General features: G+C 36.9%; 2 protein-coding genes across 2 annotated transcripts; both read left to right on the top strand.

The window, feature by feature from the left end:
• The first annotated feature begins 6 nt into the window (after positions 1 to 6).
• Positions 7 to 10,147, top strand: LOC131794244 (uncharacterized). The gene is made up of 9 exons (XM_059111754.2): positions 7 to 261; positions 1,533 to 1,586; positions 3,312 to 3,361; positions 4,058 to 4,127; positions 4,767 to 4,804; positions 5,347 to 5,394; positions 6,577 to 6,672; positions 7,041 to 7,088; positions 7,561 to 10,147. The coding sequence occupies exons 1-9, from the start codon at positions 81 to 83 to the stop codon at positions 7,768 to 7,770; spliced, it is 795 nt and encodes a 264-aa protein (XP_058967737.2). The 5' UTR covers positions 7 to 80; the 3' UTR covers positions 7,771 to 10,147.
• Positions 10,148 to 10,613: 466 nt separating this feature from the next.
• On the top strand, positions 10,614 to 13,971 carry LOC131794243 (uncharacterized). The gene is made up of 5 exons (XM_059111753.2): positions 10,614 to 11,059; positions 11,530 to 11,603; positions 11,728 to 11,835; positions 12,494 to 12,697; positions 12,901 to 13,971. The coding sequence occupies exons 1-5, from the start codon at positions 10,761 to 10,763 to the stop codon at positions 13,374 to 13,376; spliced, it is 1,161 nt and encodes a 386-aa protein (XP_058967736.2). The 5' UTR covers positions 10,614 to 10,760; the 3' UTR covers positions 13,377 to 13,971.
• Positions 13,972 to 20,875: the final 6,904 nt, after the last annotated feature.

The following is a 20,875-nucleotide window of genomic DNA, read 5'->3' as shown; positions in this document are numbered from 1 at the left end:
GGAGGCTCAAACATGGCGGTAAACTTCTTCAGCAAGACTACTTACACCCCCAAGGAACTGGACCTTTATTTTGGTTCTTAATGGCCACATTTGGTTGGAGTTACAAGTCAAATGCAAGTGGAAGCAAACGTCCCAGTGAACAATCGAGAAAAGTTGAGAGCTGGCAGGAGAAACGCGCCGATGACACGCCGAGACCCCTACACCCCCAGTCGCATTCTGCTGAAACTTTAACAGCAGGAACCCAACCCGCGAGGAAAAAATGTAAGTCGTTAAAAACAGATTATTTGAGTCAAGTTAAAATCCTGGCAACTTATTTTTCAAGTAAACATTTGGGAAACTTAAAGTAGCGTGTAACTGTACATTACACAAGCTTATTTAAAATGTACTTTCAGTTCAAGATCTTGTAGGGGAGCAACTGCATATATATATACTTATTTTTATTTTTATTTTTAATGTATGGCTTCTATTTTAAGCGAAGTGGAGTAGAGTGCTGTAGAAAATGAAATGTGACGTCAAACGAAACAACGAAACGCAAAATGTTATATTAATCACATTTATATTTGTAGTTTTGTAGGAGGCATATGATTGCCCACCTAAGAAACTTTAACCACTCTCAACTGTCAGTTCTTTGATATTATTAGCCGTACTGAAGTAATGTTTTCAAGATGTACCCTTTTGATGTGGTTTGGCTCTTTCCTTCTTTGACAATACTTTTCCTTCAGTTAAATTTTCAATTTCAGGGATTTTTTTTATGTGATCAAGGTCTTTTGTCTCCATGATATATATCTTAGTTGATTGGTTTTTTGGGGGGATATGGGTGGATAACTTGGGAATTGTGTCTTATGTATGAAGCAATCAAATAAGGGATTTTAACCTTTCCATAAGAGAAACGGTCCTTCGTTCAGCTTCTCTCTCCTGATGGAAGTGCTAAATTACACCCTGCATCATTTAGTGTCAGTGTATGGTACTTTTGAACAAAGTAGATTTTGGGAGATTGAGCCTCCATGAAAATGTTGTTGATTTGATTGGATCAAGTATAAAGATAAAAGATACATTATTTCTGTGCCAAACCTTAGCTTCCAAGTAATTTATTTATCCTTTCTGGTTTTTATATCTCTGTCTTCTATCTTTCCCATTCATATATGTTTTGTTGTTAACCCTTTAACTCCCATGAGTGACCAAGACAGAATTTCTCCTTACAATATCAATACAATATCAACCAGATTAGTGATGAGAATAAAGAAAAATATCACTTTGGGGATAATTAGTTGATCCAATAGTAAGTTCTCTGAACTAACATTAAAATAATTATATGGTTGACAGTAAGGAGAATGACAAATTTGATCTGAGAGTTAAAGGGTTATTAACACATCCAACTAAGACCTGTCAGTGTATTACAAACAGCCTTTTTTAAACATTTGTGTGAATTTCTTTGGTAAAGTGATTCCTAATGGTGAAGAAATAAAAAGCTACAGATCATCCACCATTCTTGACAATAGACTGTATTTTCTCATTTCTTTTTATCTCTAAAGATGACCCAAGAGCCAAGATATTTGTTGGTAACTTAGACTGGGAAACTAAAGAAGGTATTGAAGTACTGAAAAAATTAATTATTTGGTAATTTTTATACACTGAAAAGTCAGCAGCAATTGGAAAAGTGGGAGCTTTTTATTATCACTTTGTCCGGCATTGTGACCCATTTTGCGGACTAACAAGGAGATTTTGGCAAGCTAAACGGTTTTAAACTGTCTCACACACTTGTGTGCTTATTCAGACTGTTTTGTTGTTATTGCATCGATTTAAACTAAGGTATTGGATGTTCATTCCATGATTGAAGGGCCATATACAGAATAAGGCCCCAAGTAATTTTTATGTAACATGCATATTTCTCCTTCTGTTTTATGAGAGAATATATTACAGACAATTTTAAAGAAGAAACAAGGAGTTTCAGAGGGCTTTCCTCTTGGCCACCATTTGAATTATGCTGGCCATAATCATTAGTAAGCTATACATGTAAGGTATTGCCTACAGAAATTTCCTTAGATATGCTCTCATTTTGTCGTGGTATGTCATGCAATTGTATAACCTATGTGTAGCCATACCTTCCCCCCCCCTTCCAAGGGGAAACAGAAGGGAGGAAATATCTATGAAAACATGACACAAATCATGTTATATGACATCACTCTTTTGTGTGGAGATTATAATGATTTTTTATTGGTCAATCGTTTTGCGGATTCTTTCATGAATTGTGATTGGCTAGAGATGATGGTTTTCTTTCATACTAACAAACAAGATGGTGAGCAGAGTACCTTCATGGTCAACTATGCAAATAACCGCAACTTATAACAAGGTTTTAAGACAAGTCTGCATGACTTCGGGATAGAGAAATTTCAAGAAGAACAGTGGAATGCTATAGATGCCAGTATGTTTTTCAAAGGTGACTATGTTTCCACTTGGTGCCCAACTGGCTATGGAATCTTTTTAATTTATCAAGCCATGCAAGTGATCAATTGCCTTTCTTTTCTAGAGAAAAATATTCACTATATATTTATTGTGGCACCTGTGAAAGCTCTCATGGAAGACCAGGTTGACTATCTCAATGCATTTGGGCCAAGGTGATTGTCTTCCTTCAACTCTCAGTCTCTTTGAGAGTGGTGCTGCAAAGCTAATTAAGCTATTTATTTCTAGCAGCAATCCTTTAGACTGAAAAATGAGTTGCTCTTTCTTCACACTTGCAGCATAACTATCTCTTAAAGAAATCAGTAAAACCCTGAGATTCTGTGGCAAATGATCCAATTTTTCTTAGACAACTGTGGCACTATCTACAAATGTAAGAAGAGACTGTGTAGATGTTGAAATCTACTTTTGTTAGTGTGATGTTAATCAAACATCACCCTCTTCTTATTGACTCTATACCAAGAATTGCTTATAATCTTTGTACATATTCTTTAAGCAAATTATATATAAATAAATAAATCATGGGAAGTGAATTCACTTCAACTTTGTTGTTCACCTTGATTACTTTTCACTCTAGCATGTGCCACTTTGCAAAAATATTATCAAGTTACTTAATTTTGCATAGATTAGAGTGGCATGATATAACACAATTTGTGTCAGGTTTTCCTAGATGTTCACGTCCTTCTGTTTCTCCTTGAGGGGAAGGGTACAGCTACCTATAGGCTAGACATTGTGATTTCCAGTAATGTTTGAGTTGTATGTCAGCTAACATATCACACATAATTATCATTATAATATAATGGAAATAAGGATTTTGACTTCAATGTTTGATATTCTGAATATTTTTTTTGCAGTAACCATTGCTGAAATATTTTCTACCTTTGGAGAAATAGAAGCAGTTAAGGTATAATATATTTACTAGCTTAGCTAAGGGGTAAAGGGACACTCAAGAGATTGATCAGCCACGTCAAATATAAGAAACCAATCAGTTTATTATGGAGATTATTTTTGGGCAAAGAAATAAGACCTTATTATCAATGAAAACAAGGATTATTTGAAAAGTAGAGGTTGTCTTTTGCTTTAATTTTTACCTTTCTCTTTAACTCCCAAGATCTCTCTCACTATAATTTATTTCTTCTTCTTCTTGTCATTTTGCTTTCCTTGATTGTAAGGATAAATTATTTAATGGTCTCTTTTAGTGATGAAAGGGTTTGCCCTAATTTTCCTTCCTGAAGAGACTTGTAACCAAATGGTTACTGCCATTTTAATACACTTTCAAGAACACATTTGATGATAACTAAAAAGTTGGTGAAGTGATGGTTGTAGCATTTCCCAGAGTAACACCAGATTGTCAGGGTATCAATTAGGCATTATTTCATATTAGGCATTTATTTCATATTTATTTTGATATTTGCTAAATTAAATGTTAGTTTGTTATTTTTTTTTAATCTCTCTGTTTCTGAACCATTTGATATTTGTTTCTGGGTGGAAGTTGATGATAACACACTAGCTCTGGATATTTGATAATTAAATTACTGACCAAATTATCAAGTTCGTGATTGTGTTTTAATCCCTATGTAATACATTTACTTACTTGTAGCTCATCAAGGATCATGAAACTGGCATTTCAAGAGGGTTTGCCTTCATTACATTCTGTGAAGTGGACTCTGGTAATTATTTTTTTATTACCACAAATTGTATTTTGTTGTTTGAATTGATTTTCATTTGCATGTAAGATGATGACTTCCATCCAATTTGATTGGTACTTTCCTATGTTTTATGACTATCAACTTATAAAGATCCCAAAACTAAGGAGAAGCAATGTGAAAAAAAAAACTTCAAATATTCTTCCTTAGAAAACACTTTGAAAAACAGTGATATCTATCTAGAACATGGTAGTGTAAAACCTCTGTGCAAAACTGTGTTCATCAGCAACATTTATATGAGGTAATATGGTGTCATTTGTCATAATTTTTTTGAAGTATGAATCAAAATGTAGGTGTACTTCTTTCAGAAAATATAAATTAAACTGTCTTTTGACCTGGACTAGCCCTATCAATAGCAATTTCCAGCTGTACCTAGGGCAACTGGGTTTTAGTGACTGTGTATGATATTAGAGTGGCACTTTATTAGACTATAACTGATGTGAAATTCTGAATATGTATGCAACATATACATTTACAAGACATAGAGGGGTTCATTGTTAATAACACCCTGGAATTAAAGTCCCTGGCAGTCACGTCTTGTAGCAAGTGTTGTTGTGAGCATCTGTCTAAGTTTTTTTTTGTGCTTTCATTCTCTTTTTACAGCTGTGAAATGTAAAACATGGTGTGCTTATAACCATTTGGTAGGTTCATACTCATGTTTCTATTTACTAAGGAAATTGGCATTTTGAAGATTAGTGAGGAAAATTTTGTTGACACATCAATGACCATTGTTGTTATTTAATGATAACATCAATGCTCAGAAGAATCATGTTAGGTCACTTTTATCTTTTGTGATGAAGTTATAGTTATATGTAATTATTGCTAGCTATTTGGTAACAGCAAAAATTTTAAAGCAAGCAAACTCATTCTTTTTCCTTTTTCTAATTAGTACTCTTTTGTGGCACCATCTCCCAAAAGTATGTGATTTTCACTGATGAACGTATCATTTATGATGATAGGTGGAAAGTACAGTTGTAAGGTATAATTATGCTAATGACAATAAGTTGCATTCATATGGTCAGGGAAAGCTTGTTATTATCAAGGAAAAATGGGATGACTGTGAAACCTGATGTCTGTAGTAACCATGTTTTGTAGACTTGCATGTGTCCAAATAGATCTGTACAACTACACACATTGAATGCAATAAGTATAACAAAGTAAATCAATACATTTTCATCACCAGAAAATTGATGATAGAAATGTGACTGTGAGGGCTGCTGAGCGTCGACAGGTGAGTTCACATCATTTATTTTTATGTTACACCATAATTTGGCATCACTGTCATTGATATTTAAGAATTTGTTCATGCGTAGCATGCATATATTGAGTTAAGGATGCATGCGGGAAGTTTGCAGTGCACAAGAAATGCATGAGAGTAGCTTGAGGTGCAGCCGAGAGCAACTCTAGCTTTTGGAGTGCTCTTCAAACTTCCCAAGTGCATCCATAACTTGATATATGCACAGCTAAAAGCATGAGCAAATTCTTTTATAACAGAGCGACAAAAGAGGATTTGCGCTAAGAAGCCTTTTATTGTGATAGTGTTTTGGTTTTGGTAAATTCCCAATTAACAACTGTGTACTTTATTCCCCAGGGTGAACAAATTTAAAAAACAACAATTAAAACGGAAATTTTTACCGTTAAATGTTGTTAATGACCAATTGGTGACTTTTTTGTTCCCAGTGAATGTCTTTCAGCCAAAATTTGCTGCAGCTGGTCTTCCACCAAATTTGTGAAACATGCAACTTGCGAGTTTTTTTTGGGCTTTATTTTTGTTGCTTGTTGTATCAGGACCTAAAGGGTCAATGCTGATAGAAAAATTGGGTAGTTCTTTGCTGGTTTCTTCCATGTTTCAAAGAGAAAGAGAACTGCACTGCAGCTTAACAGGATGGAAACTCTGAAGCTGGGTAAAAAAAATGCTCACATCATCTCATTTATGCACGGGCGTGCATAAATAAAGATTTTGTTCATAGCAGCTCAATAGGACTTATATAGGGCAAGCACGGATGCAGGAAAAGCCCATGGATAAAATACACTCTGAACTAGTGCTATCCATAAATCTTAAACTAAAGCATCCAATCATGAAAAAAAAGTTAGATCTAACACAAGAAGCCACATAGATGTAAGTGATTGCCATCATGAGGAAACTTGGGAGAAATTTTCTTGCAAATTGATTTTGCTTGAAAAATCAATACTAATTTGATTGCTTTAAAGTGTAGTTTTTACCAAGTTATAAGTTTGTAGGTTTGCAAGTCAATCATTAAGTATTGATAAACTTATCCCAATTTTCCTGATGTAATGTAAGGTTAAAAATGGTATCCTATGCTGTTGTAGCATTAAATCTATCACAAGCAAAGGGAGAAAAACATATTTCCTTTACTAAATGAACTTTTTTCCCTCTTCACTTTACCTGTAGACTAATTATGCAGCAATTGAAAAGAGGAAATGTGCAGAGGATAATAACCCCACATTATACTGGGAGTACAAATGGGCTGAGGACCCCAAATCAGAGGTAGAAATTTATTCAGATATAGGCAGCTCACACTGCAAAAGGTTTTTCTCCACAGTTAACAAATCCCAGCCATTCCATCAGTGCTACCAATGCACCTGTTGACAACAACAAAAACCTTTTTTTTTTTTCTTTCCTTACTCATTTTCATGCTTTCATTGTTGCAATTGGCCTGGTCCACAGATACTGTACATAGGAGCTGGGTTTTATGGCCAGCTACAGTGATTATTACTGTTAAACAATGAACTTGTGTGGTCAAAAGGGTGCCTATAGGTATGCATGTTTAATGTCTTATCTGATAGCGGAAGTGGACTTTAAAATGTCCTTTTTGTGTTTCCAGAATTGCTACACAAATTGTCTCTATTCCTCAGGTTTATGGTCCCTATGAGACAAGTTTGATGTTACAGTGGTCTAAAGCTGTAAGTATCTGGATATGTTCTGAAAAATAATTTGGAAAGCAAAAGAATATCCAATCACTTTTAATCAGCTGTGGATGGAGGAAGCTCAGGGAACACTTGATTATCCTATTTGACTTTGTCTTGGAAAAATGGTAGTTTAATGTACTACATGATGGGCAAAAGTAGAGGTTCTTCAATATTATTTTTCGTTTTCAATGGATTTATTCGTGAAAATTATGCTTCCTCTTTGATGCTTTCACTTCCAAGATGTCATTGGTAATTCTCCTTACTATCTCCCATACAATCCCTATTAATGTCAGTTCAGAGAATTTGGTATTGGAAAGACTAATAATCTCCCAATTGATATTTTTCTTTATTCTTATTACTTGTCTGCTTGAAGTTGTATTGAAATTATAAGGAGAAATTCTCTGTTGATCACTCATAGGAGTGAATTTTTAAGTTAATTTCTTCCCTGTATGTTTTCTCATTTTAGGGATATTTTGACGCAGGTTGTTGGGTGCGAGAACACGTGACCAAACAAAGTGACGAGAACTCATCTGAACCTTCATGTAAGACAGCGAGACTAGTGGATCAAAGTTATTCCGATTCGAGTGATTCTGAGGATGATACACCATCTGTGGGGCACCCTGAGGAAAATGAATTTCTTCATGTGTCTGAGATAGATTTCTCTATATTTCCATGAGTAAGTGCAACGCCTGGAACATCAGACAGTTTGAGTGTTAACGGAGTATGTGACACATCGGCATCGGTGAGATCATTGGTAGTATTGGAAGGATAGCTAAATGAAAGAGGAAATTCATTTTATATTCAAACTTTGAGTGGCCAGATAGTCCTGCTCGCCGTCTTTTGTTTATTTCGTCACGCAATGCATTCTAATCCGGACTAGCGGCGAGAGACTGTCACAACAGTTTGTATCGTCGTCTGTTTTAGTACGTTGAAACCTTAAGCAAGACAGGTCACTCATATTGATATCTACCTTTGAACAAATGAATGACGAATAGCATAAAACATTACATCATTACTTCATCGTGTTCAAAATATGTTTTTCTCGAAGTTTGGCCCACAGACGTCTGTTTGTTTACATCGAGCACTAGTAAGGTATATTCAAGTGAGCTGTGGTTGAAGTTTTTGACACGTCAGCTACTTTTGAAGACTATTCTCTAAATTTTTAGACCCCTCGTTATATCATTCGAAAGAAATGGTTTCATGTTTAGTTCTTGTAAGCTAGTCAAACTTGTTGATGGTTAAATTTAAATTTTAGTTACGCGAACAAATCAAGAACCTGATCTATCAGACCTAAAATTACCGCTTCATTGAACATTACACTTTGTCAAACTAATTGACTGTATCAAAGTGTCATTTAAATTCTAAAATCTGTTTTATCTTCCTTTAACGGCTGGCGGTGAATCTAAATGGACTAAAATGAATGAAGAACCTCGTATCACAATTTCGGCTGGCTGTCATATGTGAAAAACGTCAAAATTCCCCTGATCACAAAGCATCCCAAACCATCTCAAGGATTATAGGTTAATACAAAAGGAAATGATGTTCCATTGTTTTCTCTTGCTTAAAAATGGATTATTTGGTTATTCACCCGATGTCTAAACAGAACCACGGTTTTACGCATTCAGTGGGCCTTAGGCTTTCTCCATAAAATGGTTGATTTACTTAAATGAATTTCCTTCTACTTTAAGGTTTTTTGGCCCTCGTGACGCTCTTCACAAAAATAAGCGTTCAGATAAAAGGTTGAGCTAAATTGAGGATTGTTTAGGACGGGGTTTCGTTTAGCAACGGCAAAACTTTGTTAACCGGCCCTTCAAGCATTTTACAGAGGCAGTACGATTCATGGTATAGCCAACCAAAAAAGAATAATTATACGAAACGCCGAACTGACCGCAATCAGATGTAGCCGTTATTTTCATCAACTTGTCGCCCATTTCTATTTGCTTTTCTGTCTAGGCTTGAATGATACGTGTAAAATGAGCAACAAAGATAAGCGGTACTATTTCTGTTCACCGAGGATCTGTTCAACCGCAGTTTGCACTTCTGGGTAAGGCCTTCTAAATCAAATTCGTTTCTGTCGGCCCGGAAGAACTAACTGTCGTAGATACCACGGGCATGTTTCTTTTGAACAGAGGTCATTTGAAAATAAACGGAGCATGGTACGGTTTGTAATCAATGATTTCGAATGAATGAGGAAAGTAGTGATCTGATCGGTTGACAAGGAAGCGATTTTTTTTTTAAACCAACCGTAGAAATTAGTGAAGCAAACCAGTACGAACAATAAAAACTGAACTGAAAATTCAGTCGCTATGAATTTTGACCTGCTGAAACGACCGATCGCATAAAATCCGGCCTCATCGCCTCTGATAATGTTTTCAAGAAAAATGAAGCAAAAACATTTAAAGTCTTCGCTATTGATAGAATTCGTGGTAATTCATGAAGACAAGGAACTGGACGGTCACATAAACGTAGCACATGCACTACAAATAATCAGGTAGAAAAATCACGAAGATTGCCAAACTCTAGAATTATTTCTTTCGCGCTTTTAGCCTATAAATATCTAAACGCCAGGCAAGAGCTAAGAGCTCTTCCTCGCATGGCGTTGTACATTGGCGGGTTTCAATTTTTCCTGTCCGACTCGGTTGAAGCAGCTCGACATGAACTGAAGGCAAGTTCGTACACACGAACTCTGACGAAAGGCTAACGCTCGAAACGTCAGCTTTTTTACCCTTTACGGTGGCTGATTTACGTTTTCAACTCAGTTGTTAACACCAAATTACCTGCTTAGTTTAGGGTACACGTGCTCGTTTACATAGTTAACTGTCTCATAAATAACGCAGTTAGTTCACAAGAATACCGGGCTGAATATGAAGAATACAAATTAGTAAAAGACAAACCAAGACTATGTCTAACCTGTTTTATGACCATTATTTTCTGTCTATTTAATTTCCAGCGATTGAATCTTGGAGCAGGAATAATGCGAATGAAACATTTTCAGTGATTTATGCAAAAATGGTTCTGGGCTTTTAGCTTAACAACGAATGTGTGCATTGTGTCTCGAGACTTTCCAGTGATTATTCCTATCAATACTTCATTCGAACGAAACTTGTCGCTGTGAAATTTACATAGGCTGAAAAAACTTTTAAGCGACTGTACGGGAAAATGAAATTTTGTTTCAGCACTTTTGTACGCTAAATTTAATAACTTTGTTGAATGTTTTATAAGATTTGATATGAGCCATATCCTAAACATCAATCATATGCGTAATTGTGCGTTCCAAATTTGTCAATTAACCCACTTTGATTATAGAAGTAAAATACGAGGTTACTATCACGTATGAGAAGCATAGCCAGAGACATCTGTTACTGGATTTTTAAAGTATGTGAAACAAAACAGTCTTGATTTTCTTAATAAGTACACTTTGTTGAATCCAAATCAGCCACAAATTGCAGTGTGTGACTGAAAACGACAACTGGTTGTTTACTGATACTGGAAAATTCTCGTCCACGAAAATAAATATTCCTACACACGGCTTTCAATGAAATCAGAGACAGTCATCAATATAATTGAAGTTTATTCTCTAGCCACATTCAGCTTGGCGAAAATTTCTGTAATCGAAAGCTAATTCGACCTCGTTACGTGGACGGAAAATTTATTTCTTCCACGGAAATGAAGCCTGGTACAACGCATTTTTCTACTCGTGTGGGCCTCTGGGTTGTGGTGGTGTGCGTGATTTCCGCTACATTTCTGATTTCCAACTATCTGGTTGTTAATGAGCGTATTGCCGCTATGGAAAGAAAACTAGAAAGTCTGCAGAGAGGTGAGAATTTAAACCAAGATGTTTCTTCTGACGAACAAACAGGTGGCAAAGACGAGCATCATGTCAGAAGAAAAAGAGCGTTGAAACGAAGAACTCAAGCGAGCGCTATCGCAGATTTTGAAAAACGACTTCGAGCTTTGGAGAAAAGGTATCCCTACCTAATACTTTGTTTTGTCTACTGAAAAACCACCTTGCCATTGTGTCACTAGTTTAATGAAAATTTATTGCCCTTTATCTATGAATAAAATTTGCCTTTCGGTCAATAAATAAGTAATCTCTCAGAGCATCACACGATGCATCAATCGGGAGAGCTTTTCCTTCAGATTAGCTAAACACTTCATTCTCTCGCAAATTTAACATTACTCTCAAGTTTTCTTTGATTAAGACAAGAATATCAGGGAAAGGAGAATTTAATTATCAACTGAAAATTGAGTGTATTGCGCGTTACGCGCACCACATACAACTTTTGCTTCAAATCTAATTTTGAGAGAATCCCACAATTATCAATCTGTTTCTTCATTTGCAAATAACATAACTTCCTATATTTTTTTTAGCTTGTATACAATCCCGCAGACTAAGTCTGCTTAAGCTGATTATTACGTTATTTCAATCTGATAGGATTAATGCCAACAATCGGTCTATGATGTCCCCAAGCGAGCATAGTGATTGGTGGTTTCTTGCATATCTTCGAGGTTTGTAAACCTATGACGGTTTAAAATTGATTCTTGCTTTTTTTGTTGTTGTTGTTTGATTTGCCACAATCAATAAAAGAATGTTAGCACAAATTCAAATTCTCAATTCAAATTTCTCAAACAGGGCGAGATGGTCGAGATGGCAGGGAAGGCCTCATGGGTCCTCCTGGACCGCCTGGAAAGCCGGGTACCCCAGGGATAGCGGGAAAACCGGGTGCACCAGGGCCAAAGGGTAAGAATTTAACAACAACAATTGCCACTAAGTACAGGAACATCATAAGCTGCACAAACAGAGGTATCTTAAACAGCTGAAACAAAAGAGGTCGGAGTTACAAGTTAGATGTGTCTCAAATTAGACAAAATACAGAGATATCCAAATCTGAACAAACAACGCAGTAGCCACAAACTGGACAAACAACTAAGATGTTACAAAATGGACACCCAAAAGAGTGTCACAAACCACAAATAAAGAGATGTCACAATTTGAACAAAAAACAAACGTGTCACAAACTGGACAAAAATTAGAGATGACAGAAACTGAACAAAAATCAGGTGTCACAAATTGAACAAACAGCAAATGTCTTAAAAACTGTACAAACAACAGAAATGTCGTTAGCTGGACAAACAACGGAAATGTCATTAACGAGAAAAACAACAAAGGTGACACAAACTAAACAAACAACAAAGGTGACACAAACTGAACAAACAACAATGGCGTCACTAAATTGACAAGCTAGAGAGGTGTCACAAAATAAACAAATAAAAGAAAGGTCACAAACTGGACGAACAGAGGCATCGTAGACTGCTTAAGGAAAAGATACATTGCAGACCTGAAGCAACAGAAGGCAATTTATTTCTTTTCTTTTGTCACTACGATGTTGGTCAAACAGGACAGTCTGGACATGGTACTAACAAGCCGGTTCCAGGTCCCCCAGGTCCTAGGGGACAGCAAGGTCCTAGTGGGAGCCCTGGGCGCCAGGGGCCCCAAGGGCCCAAAGGTAATAAAGGGCGGGATGGGGCTGGTATTGCTGGAGTGAAATATGTCCGCTGGGGAAAGACCAAGTGTCCTAGCGGTGCTCAATTGGTTTATGAAGGTGAGAATTGCTTACTATGTTTCAGAATACTACTATATTGTTAACCCCTCGAAATGTTAACTGCGTGTAGAGAGTGGTGGTGAAAAAGTTACTAAAAGAGGACTTGAACGTTTGTAAGGCTACTGAAAAATTTCTTTTTAATTTTCAATCAAATATACACAGGGTTGAATTGAATAGATGAGTGATCTTAAATTTTTTCTTAGGTATAATTGGGAGTAGCCATTACCGCCATCTTGGTGGAGGAGGAGAATACATTTGTCTGCCAAAGGTCCCGAAGTACGACAAATACAAGGACGGATATCAATCGCACTCATACATTTATGGCACTGAATATGAAGTCAGTGGGTTCAATCCATTTAAAAACAGCCTACATGATCACGACGCCCCATGTGCAGTATGTTACGTCAGCTCACGTGCAACCCAGCTGATGATACCTGCTAGGAATGATTGCCCCTCCGCTTGGACCGAAGAGTACCATGGGTACCTGATGTCGGAGTACTACAACCACAAACAGTCTCGCAACTTCATTTGCGTTGACCGAGACGCGGAGTTTGTTCACGGCAGCCGTGCAAACGTCAATGGTGCCCTTCTGTACCTTGTGGAAGGTCAGTGTGGCTCGTTGCCATGCCTACCTTATGTTGGTGGTAGGGAATTGACTTGCGCTGTATGCACCAAGTGATGAGTCGACCGTGGAAAAGCTCTTCAGACACTAGTGGCTTTAGATTTTCGAGAAAGCTTTTAATATTCAAGGTTTTGTATAGGCTGAGGCTAAAAGAAAAGGGAAAAGTTTTATTTTATTAATGAATAAACAACTTAAAATGTTTACCCAAGAATAGGGTTTTTGTATTGTTGTTTTTATTTTGCTTAACTTTGTTTTGTTTTTGTTTTTGTTTTTGTTTTTGTTTTTAATTTTGTTTTTGTGTCTGTTTCTGTCTCTATTTTTTCTTTCATCGAGTAAACTGTTCCACGGCAACCATGAATGCCATATTCGTTGGAAAAGTGGAAAACGTCTTTCGCCATCTTCCCTTTATAAAATTTATATGAACAGAAATTTTGTATTTCTTAAATTGCCTTTCTTTCCATATCGCCAGAAACAAGGTTCGATTAAAGGAATTTCCGACATAATTTTGTTGGTCATTCAACCTGTTTTGGGATCAAAACAACCAAGATACCACACTAAGAAACTGTTGACTCAGCTCTTGAGACATGAATGTCGACCGAATCTCCACAGAAAAGTTCATGAAAACCTAATTTTAATTTGTTTTTCGAAAAATGCCAAATTTCTACGTAAAACCTTGATAACTGAGGTTTATAAAGAAACGGGAACAAACAAACGGTCCCGGTTATACTTGTTGTAATTAGGATTAAGTTTACTGACTTATGTTCACTTTTGATCAAAATAAATATTAGTGGAAAACAATTTGTCATAATTGGAGCTTTAACCAAAACCTTTTCTCCCCAAAGAAATGACCAGGCTCAGGGATCGCCAGAAAGGCAAAAAGGAGGAAAAGTAACGCAAATTATTTTGCTATGAGAGGAAGGATGAGGCTTTCTTATGATTTAAACACATAACTTAAATTTTTGTCTTAAATATATCTAACGAAATATCTGACTCAGCGCCAATTGCACGACAAATCACACGAATGTTAATGCAAATACTTTCATCCTTATTCATCCTTACGATTGATTGCACGAAAAGTATGAAAGAAAAATATGAAAGTCCACACGGCGACCAGGTGGACAATCAGACATGGTTTGATGCTACTCTGGTTTAAAGATTTAAAAGTAACCGAGAAGTTACAATTCGTAGACCCAACGTTTCGACACTCCTGTCTAGTGCCCTCATCAGGGGTGATCTAAACGCTGCAACACGAAATCCTTTCATACGCTCACTAATTAGCTGCCCTTTTTTCTGACGAGGTGTAAACAGGCATCAGAAGTAAGGCGCCATCATCACGATTTAAAGGAGTGTGGGCGGAGTTGATATGCTAAGCTTCCAAATAAAGGCGCTGGTGGTAACGCCGATTAGATTTTAGACTTATCCCACCCTGTGTGCTCCGATAAAGCTGAATTTTCTTTTCGCGAAAGAAGACCGCTTTTTGATGCTCTTTCAAACGTGTACCAAACTGACGTTTGGTCTCTCTGATATACTCGTTATCACAGTCATTGCACGGGATAGAATAAATAGCGTCGGTTCGTTGTTCTTTCGCGACAGGATCTTTATGTTTGGCAAAAGTATGCCCTAAAGTCTGAAAAGGTTTCTGAGCAACTTTTACGATGGGTTCCGACAATTGTCTCTAAATTCCCCTGTTCCCCTCTGTACACATTTAAATAAAGAAAGGGCAAACGTCTATCCTTTTTACGCTCAAGGGTAAATTGCAGAGACGGCTCTACTGAACTCAAGTGCGATAGTAGGCGTTCCGCTTCATTTTCGGATACCGCAGAAATCACATCATCGATATATCGTTTCCCGAAAATGGGTTTAACAGGTGAAGTGGCTAAAGCCCTTTGTTCCACGTCTTTCATTACCGACTATCATGAACCGTTTGAACGCAAATATGATGGTCAATAATAGTGAACGAAAGTTTAAGCTATCATCAATTATCATAACCGTTTGAACGGGACTTTCGTACTTGCCAAAACAGAGTAAAATAATAAACGGGGCGATATTCAAGGTAACCCGACCCAGACCTCCCTCGATTTTTCACTCCTCTGCTCCTATCGCACCCCGTTCACTTTTGTGCTTCGTTTCTCCAACAGAACACCTGGAACGGACTGGTTCTTCTCACGTAACAAGGATCCAGTTTATACTCCTCTGTAAAGAAAGGTATTGTTATTTGTCCATGAGTACGCAACACCGTTAGCTCGGCTCTAAACCATTAAACCGCGTTATTCGTGCTTTACCGCAAATAGCGTTCCAGGACTCCAATTTCTAGTGAAACACAGAATGAACTCTGTTCATTAAGACTGGCTCGATCAGCTTTTGCAAAACTTGTATTTGAATGCATGCTCCACGTGGTTATTTCTTGGTGTGATTATGACGATACAATCAGACTTTTGTGGCAATAATTCACTATCCTTACTCATTTTCTTTTTCTTTTCATTCAGCCCCTAATTAAGATAGTAAAGAAATAAATAAATTGTCTACAGATTTTATTGTTAAGGAGCAAGGCGGCAACGTCTTCTAAACTATGAATTCGAAATGATTGAGAACAATTGCAGAAGCTGTATCTTTCCGAGAAAACAATATATTTTGTCAAGAGATTATAATCCCTTGATTTTGTAAAACTGGAAAATTCGAGCACTCGACTTTGATCACGATTCATGCTCATGATTCTTTCTCAATGATTTAGATTAGCAGTATATAAGTGCAGCGCTCTGGCAGCTGTATATGCTGTAAAAAAAATGATAATCTCTCCGAGAAACGAATGGAATAGAGTTATATTATGGCTTGTCTCTGTAGGATCAAAACACTTTACACGTGTTGCGGTCCTTCTCTTCCGTACACGCAATTTCTTCTTTTTTCCTTCTTTATCCATTCATTGACGAAACAAGTACTTGCAATATTGAAGAAATACAGTACACTACTAAGAAGGAAGCTTATACACGAAAGTAAGAGGCGCGGAGCCCAGAACTGGTTGAATATCATAAAAGGAAAGATAGTTTGGCTCGCCACATCGTGCAATCACTGCGTAACTTGGCGCACCTAACAACGTCTGCGCAACAGGTAAGTCACTAACAAAACAGACTGCTCAGGGCGTTTGTTTTCTGAATGAGCGACAGGCTGCATTGTACTGCAAGGGCCTTTTTCCCACCTTTACAAAAGAAAACTCTTGCAGTTTGGAAACAAAAGAATAGACCAACAGCAGGGACAAACAACACTAATTGCAAATTACATGGGCTTGGTTGAACGTTCACATAAGGGGCTAAACATCAGCTTAGGGCCATTCTGCACCAGCGACAAAATTGTTTATTTACACAAATTTTCTGTCATCACCAACATTTTAAAGTGCAAATGGTTTGTAATAAATTTTGGCCGAAGTGGACAAATCTTTTAACCCACCGCCGACAAAATTTGCCCGGGGTAAAAATTTGGTAAAGTCGGCTAAATAAACAAAACCGTGGTACACTTGTCAATCATTTGTCGTATAGGATACGACAAGCGTGTAATTGAACTGAAGTCAGTTTACTAGAAAGGCAAAAATTGTCTTTTGCTGCAAAACTCAGGGATTCTAAAGTTTTAAAACGACTTAGAATAAATCCTGGAAATTGGAGGTGGAATCCTTTGGCAACTAGTTGGTCTTATTAACAGATCAGGCGCTGACGGAATTTGACGGCTTTGAAATTTTAATACGATGCAATAGAAGAAACAAAAATTTGTCCATCGATTTTGTTAGGACAATTCTAGCTTTGTCCGCTAGTGCGGAGAGGCGCTTATTGGAGCTTAGCAATGACTTACCCCGCCCGCTCTGGTAGAGTTTCAAGGTATGTAAGCGCTTTTTTAATTTATCAGTATCATTTACCCTTCTGTCTTGTATTACGCCATTCCTCATACCTATTCAATTCTTCTGTGGCATTTTGACGAAAATTATATGCATAAAGTGCTCCTTTTCCCGCCTAAGTCAGCCTCTTTTGCAGGGCGACAGCTGATTGGCTTATAGTTCTAATTAGAGTTCATATTTTAAATTCATAATTAGTGGAGTCTCTACCGCATCTAAGATAAGATCTTGTGCCAAGGTTGTACTTTTGAACACATTTCTGTAACTTTAAAGGTCGCAGCTCCAAAAAGCCTATTTGCCTATTCTAGATCTGACCAGAATGCGAGAGATACTACATGACCATTCATTGCGAGAGCAAATTTGAACAAAGTGTTGGTATGGTACGGATTCAACAGCCTTCGCTACCTGTGAACCCAAGCGCAAAAGCGGGAGAACCACTCGGTGAGTATTTCGCTAATACATGTCAGGGGCTCGTATTTTCAGCCGAAACTACTTGATGTTGTCTCTAGAGTGATGGTTCCTTGAGTTCAAGGTGAAATATTATGTGCGTTCGATTTATTGTGATTTTCGCCGATTCGTAAGTTCCCACATTAATTATGATATTTCGATTCCCATGTCATCTTTTTTCTTTGATGGTTTTTAACAATCAAGAGTTATTATCAATTTGCAACAAAGGGTTGAATTAATATGGCTATATAAAAGGGCTGTTCAGGGCGTGAAATTAATTTTTTTTCTGATAGCCACTTGGCTCCTAAATTCTTCAAAGCGGTAGCCGATTCAAAAAAAGTTGGTCGCCATTTTCAAAGACAAACAAAACCTTTTTTTACGCTGTCAGCGTCCATGATAGACCCTCCAAAATTATCTTGAACGTGCTACAAAGTGGACTCTAGGATGGATGATATACAACTTTTAAGCTCACCTAAATCCATGATGGCGTCTAGTTATCGATCGAGATACATCTGCTGCGTTTTGGAAACAAACATAACAAGGTAGCTTGCCGCGGATTTTTCTTTGCAAACATTTTTAATTCGCTATATCTCTTGGTAAGGTTATGATGAAACATTCCAGTCGCCAATTTGGCGACTAATTTTCAGAATTTGGTCGCCAAAGTGAAAAATGTAGTTGCATTGGCGCCTGTATTAGGCGCAATTTCACGCCCTGACTGTTTACTTCGCTGGTCGCAGGAATATTGCACAGTTTCTGATGAAACGGGCGTGTTAACAACTTCCTTATTGTTCGAATCAAAGACGCGTAAATGGAATCCTTACCGTACTCAAAGGATACTTTTTTTTTACTCTTTTCTTTTCTTACAACAGTTAAGGCACTTGTCTCCTCTATCTTGCTTCGAAATTCCTGCCTGTCTGTAGCGGATTTGTGGTGCGATTTCGTGTCTTGGAAATCACTAATTAACTATGTTTGCATGTTTTGCAACACATAATCGGACTTTCTAAACCTTGGGCCAAATTTGACTAATGTAATAACTTAAGCATGAAAACAAGGCAGGTAAAGCTTCATTCAACAAAAAGGGGTAGCTTCTTTTATTAGTAAATAAAAGAAATCGGACAGGATCTAGCAGTATATCATGACAAAAACAGTAAACATTGATATGAAATAATAAACAGTGGCCTTGGCCATGTCCCTCAAGAGTAATCCCTCAGTTTCTGCAATTTTTTGACAACTTGAATGAGTTAAGAAACATTGATATGAAGTAAAAAAAACAATGTCCTTAGCCATGTCTTTCAAGAGCAATCTCCCAGTTCCTACATTTTCTTGACAACTTGAATGAAAACGACTTGAACAAAAACAGTAAACACTGATATGAGATAATAAACAGTGGCCTTGGCAATGTCCTTTAAGAGTAATCTTTCAGTTTCTGCAATTTTTTGGCCACATGAATGAGTTAACATTGATTTGAAGTAAAAAAAAGCAATGTCCTTAGCCATGTCTTTCAAGATCTGTTCTAGTTCCTACAATTTTTTGACAACCTAGATGAGTTAACATAGATATGGAGCAAAATACAATGTCTGTTGCCATGTCTTTTAAGACTAATCTCCCATTTCATGCCATTTCTTGACAACTGGAATGAGATAACATTGTAACAAACAAACAATGTCATTGGCTGCTATGTTTTTCAAGATCAATCTTACAGTTCATGCAATTTCTTGACAATTTGAATGGGTTAACCCTTTAACTCCCATAAGTGACCAAGAGTGTATTTTTCCTTACAATATCAATTTGGGGATAATTAGTTGATCCAATACTAAAATATCTTCAAACTAACATCGTAAGAATTGTACGGTTGACAGTAAGGAGAATGACAAATTTTATGCGGGAGTTAAATGGTTAACATTGCAACAAACAGTGTCCTTAGTAATGTCCTTCTAGATTAATCTTCCTGTTCCTGAACTTTCTTGACAACCTAAATGTCATTTGGTGTTAACAATTTGTGGTTGATTTCCTCAGATATTTTGATGCAGCCCTTAGTGCTGTGTACATTTGCAATCACTCAGACCTGGGTAGATTTATCCTTGCCTCCCAGCACGCTGAGGCTGAAAATCTTTTTTAACTTCTGGAGCTCGTTCATTTTCAAATCCTTTGTCAATGACTTCAACCATCCTTCTTTCAGAACTCATTGTTCTGGTTTATCCCCAACCGGTAACCGGACATTTCGCACAAAAGACTTTTCGCGCAAGTCTTTTAGCACAAGTTTTGGACCGTTCGCACAATTCTTAGTGGTCATTTCGCACAATAATTATAAGTGAGAAACATCAATATAAAAGGTATACTGATTGATACAGATAAGACATTTCACCTTCACAAGATCCAACGGCGAGAACGTATACATTTATTAACGAAATAACTTCAACTAGATCGAAATACTCGTGAACACAATAACTATTCTTACTTGAAGAAAGGAAAGGTACACATCTCACTCTCTATGAAAATGTAAAGAACTCCCCATTCGAACGACTACTATAACTTTTCCTTTGTTGAACGAAAAACCTTTTAGTTTTGACAGTATCATCCACTACAAACATGCAAACATGACGACCCACGCTAGGGACACCATGTTGATTTCGAAAGTAATTGTCACCAGTACTAGTCCTACCTCCGTGTTCGATCGCCTTCAAATAGTATGTTTTATCGATCTGTAATAGTTTCAAGTAAAGCTATTGAAAACTTGCTTCTTATATCTTCGTTATGTAATGAAAATTAGGCATACTGGTTATACGTACAGCAAAAACAGTTCAACGTTAATAACTCGATATTCAGAGAGTGATTCACATCGAATGTCGGCACGTGCAAGTGTTGTGATTTGACAACTTGAACGTGTTAATAATAATAATAATAATAATAATAACGAATTTTTATACAGGATTGAAAAACCCATCAGTGTGTAACACTGTTGTCCTTGGGGTCCTGTCAAAAATAATAAATAAATAAATAAAATAAAATTTAACAAGATATAATCATTGATCTTAAGGTCTAGAAAAGCATACAATAAAATGAAAAAAAAAAAATTAAAAATTAAATAAAAATGCTCTGAAAAGGATACCTATAACCACGTTTAGATAAAATTTAACTAAAATAATCTCGCAATTTGTTCTTAAATTTCAGTCTCGAATCTAACGACCTTAGTTCAGCAGGCAGGTTGTTGAAAGTCTTTGCTCCTTGGTAA

This window comes from Pocillopora verrucosa, chromosome 3 (genome assembly GCF_036669915.1).
Source record: "Pocillopora verrucosa isolate sample1 chromosome 3, ASM3666991v2, whole genome shotgun sequence".
NCBI classification, from domain to species: Eukaryota; Metazoa; Cnidaria; class Anthozoa; order Scleractinia; family Pocilloporidae; genus Pocillopora; species Pocillopora verrucosa.
This window is presented reverse-complemented; position numbering and strand designations above follow the sequence as displayed.

Bases quoted from the DNA above. Each gene is read 5' to 3' on its own strand.
- LOC131794244 (XM_059111754.2), top strand. From the start codon at position 81: ATGGCCACATTTGGTTGGAGTTACAAGTCAAATGCAAGTGGAAGCAAA. The intron at 6,673-7,040 runs GTAGAAATTTAT...TCTATTCCTCAG, and splicing joins CTGAGGACCCCAAATCAGAG to GTTTATGGTCCCTATGAGAC. The intron at 7,089-7,560 runs GTAAGTATCTGG...TTCTCATTTTAG, and splicing joins TGTTACAGTGGTCTAAAGCT to GGATATTTTGACGCAGGTTG.
- LOC131794243 (XM_059111753.2), top strand. From the start codon at position 10,761: ATGAAGCCTGGTACAACGCATTTTTCTACTCGTGTGGGCCTCTGGGTT. The intron at 11,060-11,529 runs GTATCCCTACCT...TCAATCTGATAG, and splicing joins CTTCGAGCTTTGGAGAAAAG to GATTAATGCCAACAATCGGT. The intron at 11,604-11,727 runs GTTTGTAAACCT...TTTCTCAAACAG, and splicing joins GTTTCTTGCATATCTTCGAG to GGCGAGATGGTCGAGATGGC.